Source organism: Pelophylax lessonae (assembly GCF_965119305.1).
Source record: "Pelophylax lessonae genome assembly, chromosome: 6".
Lineage (NCBI taxonomy): Eukaryota > Metazoa > Chordata > Amphibia > Anura > Ranidae > Pelophylax > Pelophylax lessonae.
The window spans coordinates 13,938,778-13,951,168 of record NC_138773.1 but is presented as its reverse complement, the minus strand read 5'-3'; the positions used below and the strand labels follow the sequence as shown (position 1 = coordinate 13,951,168).

The window sequence follows — 12,391 nt, the reverse complement described above, 5'->3', positions numbered from 1 at the left end:
CCTTACCTGGGGCAGTCTTTGGTATTGTTTTCCCTATTTTCTCTAAAGAGTCTGAAAGCTTCTTGAGAACTTCCTGAGCCTGTAAAAATAAAATGTGTCCACATTCATCAAGAAGAAATTTTATTTCTTTTTTTTTCTATTTTCCAATGTGGCCCAATAAAAAGCTCAGATTCAAACCCAAGGCAACGACTACCAGAATGGCTGAAATTGTACTTTCTAGTATTGTTTACGTGTATGTGTATGCAAACTGCTAAATACACTGCTGAAATATAAAAACGAACAGTCTTAACTAGGGCTTTTTTTTCCTCTGAAAATAGGTGCAGGAACTCAACCACGACCCCCCGCTCCAATACACATAACCCTCCAAACTGCTTCAAATAGTGGGTGTAGTCACATTTTACTAGCAGTGAGAGGGTCATAAAGGAGCATTAAATCCTAGAAGTGCATAATATTCAGAGTTTGTGGGGGTTGGTGTGTTACACACAGAGTGCAGAGTTTAGGGGTGTGCTGCATACAGAGTGCAGAGTTTAGGGGTGTGCTGCATACAGAGTGCAGAGTTTAGGGGTGTGTTACATACAGAGTGCAGAATTTAGGGGTGTGATGCATACAGAGCGCAGAGTTTAGGGGTGTGCTGCATACAGAGTGCAGAGTTTAGGGGTGTGCTGCATACAGAGTGCAGAGTTTAGGGGTGTGTTACATACAGAGTGCAGAATTTAGGGGTGTGCTGCATACAGAGTGCAGAGTTTAGGGGTGTGCTGCATACAGAGTGCAGAGTTTAGGGGTGTGCTGCATACAGAGTGCAGAGTTTAGGGGTGTGTTACATACAGAGTGCAGAATTTAGGGGTGTGCTGCATACAGAGTGCAGAGTTTAGGGGTGTGCTGCATACAGAGTGCAGAGTTTAGGGGTGTGTTACATACAGAGTGCAGAATTTAGGGGTGTGCTGCATACAGAGCGCAGAGTTTAGGGGTGTGCTGCATACAGAGTGCAGAGTTTAGGGGTGTGCTGCATACAGAGTGCAGAGTTTAGGGGTGTGCTGCATACAGAGTGCAGAGTTTAGGGGTGTGTTACATACAGAGTGCAGAATTTAGGGGTGTGCTGCATACAGAGCGCAGAGTTTAGGCTGCTGTACACACAGAGCTGCCCACTTCTGCATCCCCCATCCACATCTCACATCCCCCCCCCCCCTCTTCAGCTTGGACCTCTGAGTGCAACCCTCTCTCCACTGCCCCCACCCCCTCCACCATCTTCCACGTGTCTTACTTTTATTGCTGTATTAAGATTAACCCCCTTGTCGGTATTCCTGAGTGTGGTTCGGGGTTATCTTTCAGTACCAAAAGCGGTAACCCCGAGCCACACTTGGGATTACCCCAGAATGTTACTCACCTTCCCTGTGACCCCCCGCCGTCCTCCCCGTCCTCCTCACACTCTCTCCCCGCTCTGTGCACGGCCGATGCCGGAACCTGCCTTCAGGTTCCCTACCCTGCGAATGTTGCGACGCAGGGGGATGGAACCGGCGGCAAATTCAAAAATGTAAATACACCAAATGAGATGATAGAAGGCTGTGATCCTAACGGATTACACTGTATCATCCCATTTCACCACAGGATTTCACCTGGTGACTTTTCCAGTGCCCTGCCTGTGCTTTTCCAGTTCTTTGTGCACACACACACACATATATATATATATATATATATATATATATATATATATATATACAGTGCCTTGCGAAAGTATTCGGCCCCCTTGAACTTTGCGACCTTTTGTCCCCCATTAGTCCTCACATTAGTCCCCCCCCCCCCCCAGTGCCCTTTCCTGCAGTTTTACTGTACTTTTTATGTATATGTATGTATATATATATATATATATATATATATATATATATATATATATATATATATATACAGTGCCTTGCGAAAGTATTTGGCCCCCTTGAACTTTGCGACCTTTTGCCACATTTCAGGCTTCAAACATAAAGATATAAAACTGTAATTTTTTGTGAAGCCTGAAATGTGGCAAAAGGTTGCAAAGTTCAAGGGGCTGTCAGAATGTTTATACTGCTCTGAATTAACAGTGTCTATTTATGGTTAATAATAAGCAAAGATCTGTGCGAAAGGAGAATCTCAACTTATTCCATAAATCAATATATAGCGAGTTCTTTTTATTGATTAATTTCTTTTTAAAAGCATATACCAATCTTAGTGAAAACAGTCTACAGAATGTAGTAGAAACCATATTTAAGTATACTATACAATCAGACCACAATTGTCTGCGCAATGCATAACTTGATAGTCACCTAACTGCAGATGAAGTGAGAATAGGCTATGCAAAACGTGAAATTAATATGCCAATATGCGCTAAATCTGATATTAATAAAAATGTATAAAAACAAAAATCATCTCTTTAGAGAAAAATCTACATATGGTTTATACGGCTGGGATTGTACTCTCGTTACCCTTGAATATGCAATGTAAAACATTTAAGGAAGTATATAAACAATATTAAATACTAATGAAATAATTAGCAAGGCATATTTACCATATTTAAAATGGCCGCTAGCTTAGAATAGTAGTTACCAGGTTCCTTAAGATGGCTGCATTTCCAAGATGGTGGCCAATTAGGGAGGAGCTTCGTTTGGCATCCCTCAAAGGTTCAGATACATGGTGTATTGAAAGGAAGTCTGTGTAGATGAGTCTGTGCATAGCTGTTAGTAGTGTGTATGTTGTAAGTGTGATGTATATTGGGCAACATGTGATGTGTCATGTGTCTCTCTCATCTGGGCTTTTATATGGTATAGAACAAAGGATTATTAAAATTACCATAAGTTAAACCCAGAGGGAGTAACATGATCATCATTGGTTGGAACATCTTATTCATTAACTGGTGATGTATCATGTATCTGAATAAGGAATTAATCTTGATAACACCATTCCAATATTTAATATATCTTATTTAAAATATATTGGATTTTACTTTTTTAACCCAAGACTTCAATTACTGTAGTCAGCAAAAATGTCAGTATTGCATTGCTCTTAGGTTCAGTATACAGCAATATTTATCTTCAAATAAACTTCGAACCTTTATATTGACCAATAGCTTACACCCCAGACTTTCTAGAGTCTAGCAAGGTCAAACAAAATTTTATGATGCTTTCTACACCTTACAATTTACAAATGTTTACTGAAGCCTCTCGACATACAGAGATGAATCATCAACATCAGTAAAGTTAGAAGTTAGCAAAATATGAAACATTTATAATATATAACAATTTTCTACATATCTATGTATGCTAGTTATATATTTCATTGTTAATATTATGTTACATATAAGATATAACGTATCTGTAAATTTTAGTTTTACATGGGTTTAAGCGTAAGAAATTACTGACCAGGGTTTATGACTACCATACAGACAAGATTATCCTGGTATAGCGTCATCTAGACTTTATCTTAAAGTTTAAACAGACTATTGTCAGCTGGACTTTATCTTAAAGTAAGTCAAACAGACTATTTTATTTATTAGCTCAACACAACCTGTTTGGGTAAACCTGTTTAAGAAAATTTCCTGAACAGGCAATTTTCTGTTAAAGGATATTTTAACCATTTAGTAACCTGACAAAAATGGATGCTACTGCTTCATTTCTATGAAGATCAAAATATGACATTTCATTTCTATTTGTTAAATTTAACGTCCCCAAATAACCCTGACAGGGCCGAATACTTTCGCAAGGCACTGTACATACATATATATATATATGAGGTGTATTATATTAATATACAAAAAATAAATATTCGATTTACATTTCAGATGTGGGAAACAGTCCAATGGGGGTTACAGGTGAATAAACGTTTTAAAACATTGCTTTAAGAGCCCATTCACATTAGCGCGACTTGTCAGGCGACTTGACAGCCTAACAAGTCGCGGTATGTCGCGGTCCATTGAGTAGTACAGGACCCGTTCTAATAGGAGCGACACAAGTCACTCCGACTTAGAAAAAGGGTCCTGTACTACTTTGGGGCAACCTGGGAGCGACTTGCATAGACTTCCATTATGTGAAGTCCGTGCAAGTCGCGCTGAAGTCGTGGTGCACAGCGGTGCACGTGACTTCACAGGTCGCCCCCGAAGTCGGATCGCCTTAGTGTGAACCGGCTCTTAACCAAAGCAAAACAAGATACCCATATACACTGCTCAAAAAAAATAAATAAAGAAACACTTTTTAGTCAGAGTATAGCATCGGGTCAATTAAACTCCTGGGATATTGATGGTGTCAGTTAAGTAGCAGAGAGGGCTGTTAATCAGTTCAAAAATGGCAATGGTATTGGTGTGAATGAGAAGTACAGGTGGGCACAACTAACTCAAAAGTTGGTCAGTAAATAGGCCACAGTTTATGCAGAGTCCATAAACAAAGTCCATAAAGGAATGTCCATAACTTTGGAAGCAGCTCCATGTGCAAGCAAGAAGGGGCTTGGAAAAAGCTAGGAAAAAACACAAACGCCAAGCTAAGTGCAGCATATATGGGTTTTATTGTAAAAACACAAGAAATATATTCACAAGGATGTAAGTATCAATGGCATGCAGTAATGGCAAGCACTGCAATAATTCATCCCTGTCTGTGGGGTGACTGCGCAGGGTGGCCTCTCACGGATGTGGCTCCTGGGGACGCTGCCGGTGGATGTCGGCATTTCCTGGGGCTGTGGAACATACACGCGACTCCTCTGATGTCACTTCCCGGATGTGATGGGATGCTGTGGGTGATGCATTTGTGGAGCATGCGCTCCTTTTTCAAGTGTCCCCAGGAGCCAAATCCACTCCTGGGGACACCTGAAGGCCACCCTGGAGAGGCCACCCAGAGCAGTCACCCAACGGGCATGAATTATTGCAGTGCTTACCATGCCATTGATACTTACATCCGTGTGAATATATTTCTTGTGTTTTTACAATAAAACCCATATATGCTGCACTTAGTTTGGTGTTTGTGTTTTCTCCTTCCTGGTTGTTAATCAGTTTCAGCTGCTTTGGTGTTAATTAAATTAACAACAGGTGCACTAGATGGGCAATGATGACGTAACCTCTAAAACAGGAATGATTTTAAAGGTGGAGGGCACTGACATTTTTCCCCCTACTCATAATTCCTGACTGTTTTTTACTAGTTTTGCATTTGGCTAGGGTCAGTGTCACTGCTGGTAGCATGAGGCGATACCTGGACTCTATAGAGGGGGGTCAGTGTCACTGCTGGTAGCATGGGGCGATACCTGGACTCTATAGAGGTTGCACAGGCAGTCCAACTCCTCCAGGTTGGCACATCAATACGTGTCATTGTCAGAAGGTTTGCTGTGTCTCCCAGCAAAGTCTCAAGAGAATGGAGGAGATTCCAGGAGACAGGCAGTTACATTTGGAGAGCTGAACAGGCCCATAGAAGGTCCTTAACCCATCAGTAGGACCAGTATCTGCTAATTTGTGCAAGAAGGAACAAGATAAGCACTGCCAAAACACTACAAAATTATACTGGTGTGAATGCCTCTAACCAAACAATCAGAAACAGACTTCATGAGGGTGGCCTGAGGGCCCGACATCCTCTAGTGGGCCCTGTGCTCACTGCCCAGCAACGTAGATTGGCATTTTCCATTGAACACCAGAATTGGCAGCTCCACCACTGGCACCCTGTGTTTTTGACAGATGAGAGCAGGTTCACCCTGAGCACATGTGACAGACATGAAAGATCTGGAGAAGCCATGGAGAACGTTATGCTGCCTGTAACATCATTCAGCATGACCGGTTTGGTGGGGGGTCAGTGATGGTCTGGGGAAGCAAATCCATGGGGGGATACACAGACCTCTACAGGCTAGACAGTGGCATCCTGACTGCAATTAGGTATCAGGATGAAATCGTTGGACCCATTGTCAGACCCTACGCTGGTGCCGTGGGTCCTGGGTTCCTCCTGGTACACGACAATGCCTGGCCTCATGTGGCGAGAGTATGCCGCCAGTTCCTGGAGGGTAATGATTAACAATAATAATAATTATAAAATGTATTAATCAGCTGCTGCACCTGCAGGGTTCTAACGAGGATAATTGCAGGGTCTGCCACCCTTTAGACATGTTCCTATTGCCAGTATCTCACCAAAATGTACATTTTTGTTGCAAGGAATGCCTGAAATCTGATTTGTATCTCAGGGTGGACTTCTGGGAAAATCAGTGAGCCAATCACACAAACAGAAAATGATGTTTCTAAAGGGAGTTCTGTATACCATCTGTGTACAGAACTCCTCCAGGTAGCCATATTGCATTGCATTTTACAGAAAATGCAGAGCTGCAGATTGAAAAGGAAAGGTAATTTTTCATAAGATTCAATTACAATATGACTTGTAATTGTATATGCTATATTATTTTATTAATTTATTATTTATTATTAATTTTTTATTTGCTTTTTTTTCCCCCACAAAAGTGGTGTTACCTTTAAAGCGGAGTTCCAGCCTGGGAATACATTTTTTAATAAAAATACCCCCGGGACAGTCAGGGCTAGTACATTCCACAATGGCTAGCCTCTGATCTGTTCCGGGTTGCACTTACCTTTTAGAAGAAATACTTACCTTGAAAATGTATTGTCCAGCGCTGCCATCTCAGGTGTGGGCAGCTTGAAGACAGCGTGATCCTCTTCTGCGTCCTCTTCCGTCTTCTTCGGTCCCACGATGCACTGCGCCGGCCCCGCCGTCACTTCCGGCGCGCGCGCGTCATCCCTGCACAGCTTCTGGGCATGCCCAGAAGCTGTTTAGAAGGGAATGACGCGCGCGCACCGGAACTGACGTCGGGGCCGGTGCAGGCGCAATGATTCCTGGGAGCGATGACGTTCAGCTCCCAGGAATCATTGCAAAGCCAGGAAGTGACGACGGGCCGTGGCCGCCGAGGGGAGGAAGAAGGAAGTAAGGTAAGTATATTTTCTTCTATACGAGGTAAGTGAAAAAAAAATGCGATTATCCATTTGTTTTTCAGGTGACCCGGAGCGAGAAGATGGAGGTAAGTATAAATTTAGGGTGGAACTCCACTTTAAGTTTACCTTAATGCCTTTGTTGGGATGTTCATTATAAATCCTTATTATATTCTCCTTGTCCTTTACAAATGCATCATATCCTCCAGACACATGGTACTTGTCTGCTGTGAGGGCCTCGTCTAGGTCACGCATGAGTTGCCTAAACAGATCTTCACACTTTTTCTGGGAGGAATCCTCACAAATCTTCCAGAGCTCTTCTCTCTTTTCCAGTATGCCTTTCTGACAAAAGAAATACCAACATCATTTAAATACATGTCTCCATTTTGGTGAAACATTACATCCTTCACATGAATTACCTCTAGCTGATGAAGGTATTCATCTTGACTCTTCTCATGTGTGACATAGCTCTCAACAAACTCAAGGAAAGCTTTTTCTAGTGACCTTTCATGGAGCCTTTGGAACTCCTCTTCGGTGTTGAATTGTTGAGCTTTCATTTTGTTTTCATACGACTCTGTAGACCTGCGTATTGACCTTTGATTCTCCTTCAGAGTCATGTCTGACATGGAACGATCCAGGTAGGCGATATCACATTTAGTGACAACATCAACGTAGGACTTGAGAAGCTTTGCAAAATCTGAAAAACATTGTGGAGAACATCGAATAAGTCTGGTTGTCTCCTTGGACTTTTAGAAATTATTAAAAAAAAAAAATGATTTTAAATGCTTAGAATTGGGTAGTTCTGCTTTTGCACTCTGCATGGTTCTATAAAATGTTCTATAAAGTGTATTAATTATTTTTTATACTTTTTTGGGGGTTCCAACATCAGAAAAATCCATCTTTTGCATTTTTACTGGTGACCACAGTTATCAAAACAGAAAGTGAGGACCAAGTTCTTCCTTTTCGGGACCAAGTTCTTCGGTATATATCGGAAATTCTTTGAATCTCTCCACCCAAAGACCCTCTACTTTGCCTCTTCAGCTTTGATGGACCGACAACTGAGGCTTCCACCCAATCAAGCACTCCACTTCCACAATGGGCCCACATATGCCTCCTGACTAGAGTAATTATGCACAACTGGATTCATCCCTCCCCTCCACAAATTGCGGCAGTCAGACAATCACTCCTAGGGAGAAGCTGGACACTGTAGCCCAACAATCCAAACCGTCAAAGCGCTTCATCTCTAGATGGCGGTACTATGTGGAAATTTCCTTTTCTGCAGAGGAGATCTCTCTTCACTTGACCCCCTTCCAATACTCCACATTGTACCTCATGGCGGCGGCCACTGGCACTCTTGGCAAGCTAAGAATACTATCTTAACACACCATCCCGATGTCGACTGTCCCCTGGTCATTCCACATGGTACACCCCCCCACCCCACCGTTGGCCCAAGCCAAATGCCCATTACAGTTCTCTTTTCTTACCTATTAGTTAGCTTATTGTTTTCATGACTTGTTGTATTGCCTGGATACTGCTCTTGGCTTCCACTCCTTAGCCCTCCCTTAGTCAGAACTTTCTGTTAGAGAGTTATGCACTAATCCAAATACCCAAATGCTTCCTCTACTGCTAGTTCTCTTCTAGTTACTGTTTTATTTGTTTGATCCCTTAATTGACTGATAGTATTTTTGTTGCCCTGTTAAGTAACGTCTGCTTTCACTCAGATACCCTTTATCTTGCTTCAACTTTGTTGTTTGTTGTTAAAAAAAAAAGACAAAAATTCAAATGTCTGTTATTTTTGTACTTTCTTTTTGTTATTGACTAATATAAATATATAAAAAAAAACAAAAAAAAAAAACAGAAAGCGATGGGAAAAAAACACAATTTTAGAATTTTCACCAAAAAGAAAAAAAAAAAAAAGAAGTGAGGACAAATGTTCCAGGAAAAAACGCTAGTTATAGTAAGAGGAATCCCATCACTCTATAGAGATTTCACATTTTTTCTTTTCCATCTCAAAAAAAAAAAATTAAAGAGGTTTTGAAAATCCTCCTTGCTATCGATTTGTTGTCTTCAATGCAGCCTGCCTAAACCAACTCTTGAACATAGATTATGGAGCTGTCCCCGAATACAAACCTTTTGGTCAAAAGTGGAACTGTTTGTAGCTTCTCTCACTGGTCTCACTCCCCACAAGGATCCATTTCTCCTACTCTTCGGGAACTTTGACTTTCTACGGTAAAAGGTCTCCAAATTACAGTAACGCATCCTCAGCAACCACAAAAGTTGGTTGGCAACGTGTTATATGATTGCCCAGAGGTCCATACTTGCCAAATGCATTTATAGCTCTTCTCCCACTCTTAAGGACTTGAGAATGGGCCTCCAGTCGCTGTACGAGAAGGAGGCTTTGGATATTAAACTCTCCCGCACTCTCAATACTGCCAAATTTGACCACAAATGGTCATGCCTTCTGCATCCCGCTTAGCCTTCTGACTCCTTCCTTTGGGATCCTTAGCTGGATCAGCCTCTGAGCCATCTCAAGCCTCCAGTACTCATATTTTTGTCTTTTACCATCGCTTGCAACTCCTATACCATGGTTCACGGCGGCAAGCGGGAAGTGTCCTGTTGTTGGAATCCACTTCCCAACTACAATTGATCTGGCCTCTTCACTTCCTGAGTACTCTTTTCCAAGCTAGTGGCATCCCCCCCCCCGCTCTGGTACATCTCTGGGTCTTGGACCCCCCCCTAGATCCTTGCATATTACCCACCATGGTTAGCTTGTCTGCATTATATGCTACCTATACTTCTAATGTAATGTTTTCTCTTTTGTGCTTACCCCTTCTCCTCTCTTACCCCTTCTCCCCTCTCCCCCCTGATCAATGTTCCTGATCTATATGGAGTGATAGCTGGAGGCGGTGAAGGAAGGGACATCAGGCTGTTATCCTTACATCCCAAAGCGTGTTTGACTCTCATGAGTCTAGTCCTTAGGTGAGCTGCTTATCTTGCACTAGCCACTGGGAGCACTGGAGTGAAGCATGCAGCACTTTATTTTGTGATCACAGATGAAGATTGATTTCATCTTTATGATTCACTATTAATTGGGACTATTAATATCACTGGCAATCACCACATTGCTTAGACCCCTGTGACCTTCATGGCCTTTTAGATCCCTTGTGACATTACACAATTTGTCTAGAACTAAGACTCACCAGACCCAGTCATCATTCTGTCCTGCCTTAATTTTTTTGCTGACGCTTCCTGAAGAATGAACTGGCGGAAATCTTCGGCCTTTCTCACAAACTCAGGCGCTAGGTCCGTTTCCAGAACTTGGGGCATACTTCCCAAAACGTCTTTGTCAGCAGATGGAAGGCCAAAATAGAAACACTTTCTTTTTGGAAAGTTAGTTCTGATTGTTGCCCGCATGTCATTTTGCTTTCGAGTCTTGAGGCTTTTCACATCTAAATTGAGGAAACAAATCACTTACATACTGTACTAAAATGAACACCAATACACTGAAACTGGGAGAATGGAGCAAAACTACAGTGAAAACAGTCAGACTTGTTCAATAAAGAAAATAAACTATGTACAATATTAACCGGTTCCCGACCTCCCGTCGCAGATTTATAGCGGCAGGGCGGCCCTCCTGTGCGAAACGATGAAAGGTTGTGCGCCAACAGCTAGGGGGTGAGCGGCGCGCACCGCCGGTGGCATGCTCCCGCCCCCACTTGGCAGTGGAGCCTCTGGGCAGGTGGCTCCGATTGCCGCCTGACACCCGCGATCGTTCCCCGCTGAGAGAGAAGGACGGTCGGCTGTTGTAAACACAGCTGACCGTTCTCTCTGGAATGATCACAGAGCGCCTGTGATCCTTCTATATAGGATCACATGTCTCTATGATCATTTCACAAGCCACGCCCATCCACTGTGTTAACCCCTTCCCTGCCAATGTCATTATTAACAGTGCATATTTTTAGCACTGATTACTTTAGTAATGTCACTGGTACCCCCAAAAGCATAAAAAATGTCAGTTAGGGGTCCGATCTGTCGGCCACAATGTTGCAGTCCCGCGAAAAATCGCAGATCGCCGCAATTACTAGTAAAAAAAAAAACAATAAAAATGACAAATCTTTCCCGTAGTTAGTAGACGCAATAACTTTTGTGCAAACCAATCAAAATTCTCTTATTGCGATATTTTTACCAAAAAATGTAGCAGAATACAAATTGGCCTAAAATGTTAAAAAATGTTGATTTTTACACTTTTTTGGGGGGAATGTTATATAGCAGAAAGTGAAAAAATATTTTTTTTTGTTTATAGCGCAAAAAAATAAAATCACACAGGTGATCAATTACCACCAAAAGAAAGCTCTATTTGTGGTTAAAAAGGAAATCAATTTTATTTGGGGCACAGATTCGCACGACCGCGCAATTGTCAGTTAAATTAACGCAGTGCCGAATTGCAAAATATATTCTGGTCATTAAGGAGGAAAATCCTTCCGGTCCAAAAGTAATTAAATAACCAAAAAAAGTGTCAACATTTACATTTCAAAGTTCTGGCATGGCTGTTATTGGGGTCTACACTTTGAACAACACTTTGCTCCATTGTTAAAGCGGAGTTCCGGCCTCAGAATTTTTTTTTTAAATACCCCCGGACAGTCAGGGTAAGTACATTCCATAATGGATAGCCTCTGAACTGTCCCGGGTCGCACTTACCTTTTAGAAGAAATACTTACCTTGAAAATGTCTTGTCCAGCGCTGCCATCTCAGGTGTGGGCAGCTGAAGCCGGAGCGTCCCTCGTTGTGTCCTCTCTTCGGTGACGTCGGAGTCCCAGAATGCCCTGCACAGGCCCCGCTCGTCACTTCCGGTGCAGGCGCGTCATCCCTGGCATGCCCAGAAGCTGTTTAGCAGTGAATGACGCGCCTGCACCGGAAGTGACGAGCGGGGCCGGGGCAGGCGCATTGATTCCTGGGAGCGATGACGTTCAGCTCCCAGGAATCAATGCAAACAGGAAGTGACAAGCGGGGCCGATGCAGGCGCATTGATTCCTGGGAGCGATGATGATCAGCTCCCAGGAATCAATTCAAACAGGAAGTGACGAGCGGGGCCGGCGCAGGCGCATTGATTCCTGGGAGGGATGACGTTCAGCTCCCAGGAATCAATGCAAACAGGAAGTGACGAGTGGGGCCGGAGCAGGCGCATTGATTCCTGGGAGCGATGACGTTCAGCTCCCAGGAATCAATGCAAACAGGAAGTGATGAGCGGGGCCGGTGCAGGCGCATTGATTCCTGGGAGCGATGACGTTCAGCTCCCAGGAATCAATGCAAACAGGAAGTGACGAGCGGGGCCGGTGCAGGCGCATTGATCCCTGGAAGCGATGACATTCAGCTCCCAGGAATCAATGCAAACAGGAAGCGATGAGAGGGGCCGGTGCAGGCGCATTGATCCCTGGGAGTGATGGCATTCAGCTCCCAGGAATTAATTCA

At 43.1% G+C, this 12,391-nt stretch overlaps 1 protein-coding gene across 1 annotated transcript in view; it reads right to left on the bottom strand.

Annotated features, from left to right (window-relative positions):
• LOC309558418 (guanylate-binding protein 2-like) overlaps nucleotides 1-12,391 on the bottom strand; it is a 45,578-nt gene that overhangs the window by 10,837 nt on the left and 22,350 nt on the right. Inside the window, exons 6-9 of the mRNA XM_082261492.1 lie at nucleotides 10,123-10,371; nucleotides 7,342-7,619; nucleotides 7,052-7,264; nucleotides 7-79 (exon numbers count right to left, since the gene is read on the bottom strand). Of these exons, the coding sequence (XP_082117618.1) occupies nucleotides 7-79; nucleotides 7,052-7,264; nucleotides 7,342-7,619; nucleotides 10,123-10,371 (813 nt within the window). The remainder of the gene's footprint in view (nucleotides 1-6; nucleotides 80-7,051; nucleotides 7,265-7,341; nucleotides 7,620-10,122; nucleotides 10,372-12,391) is intronic.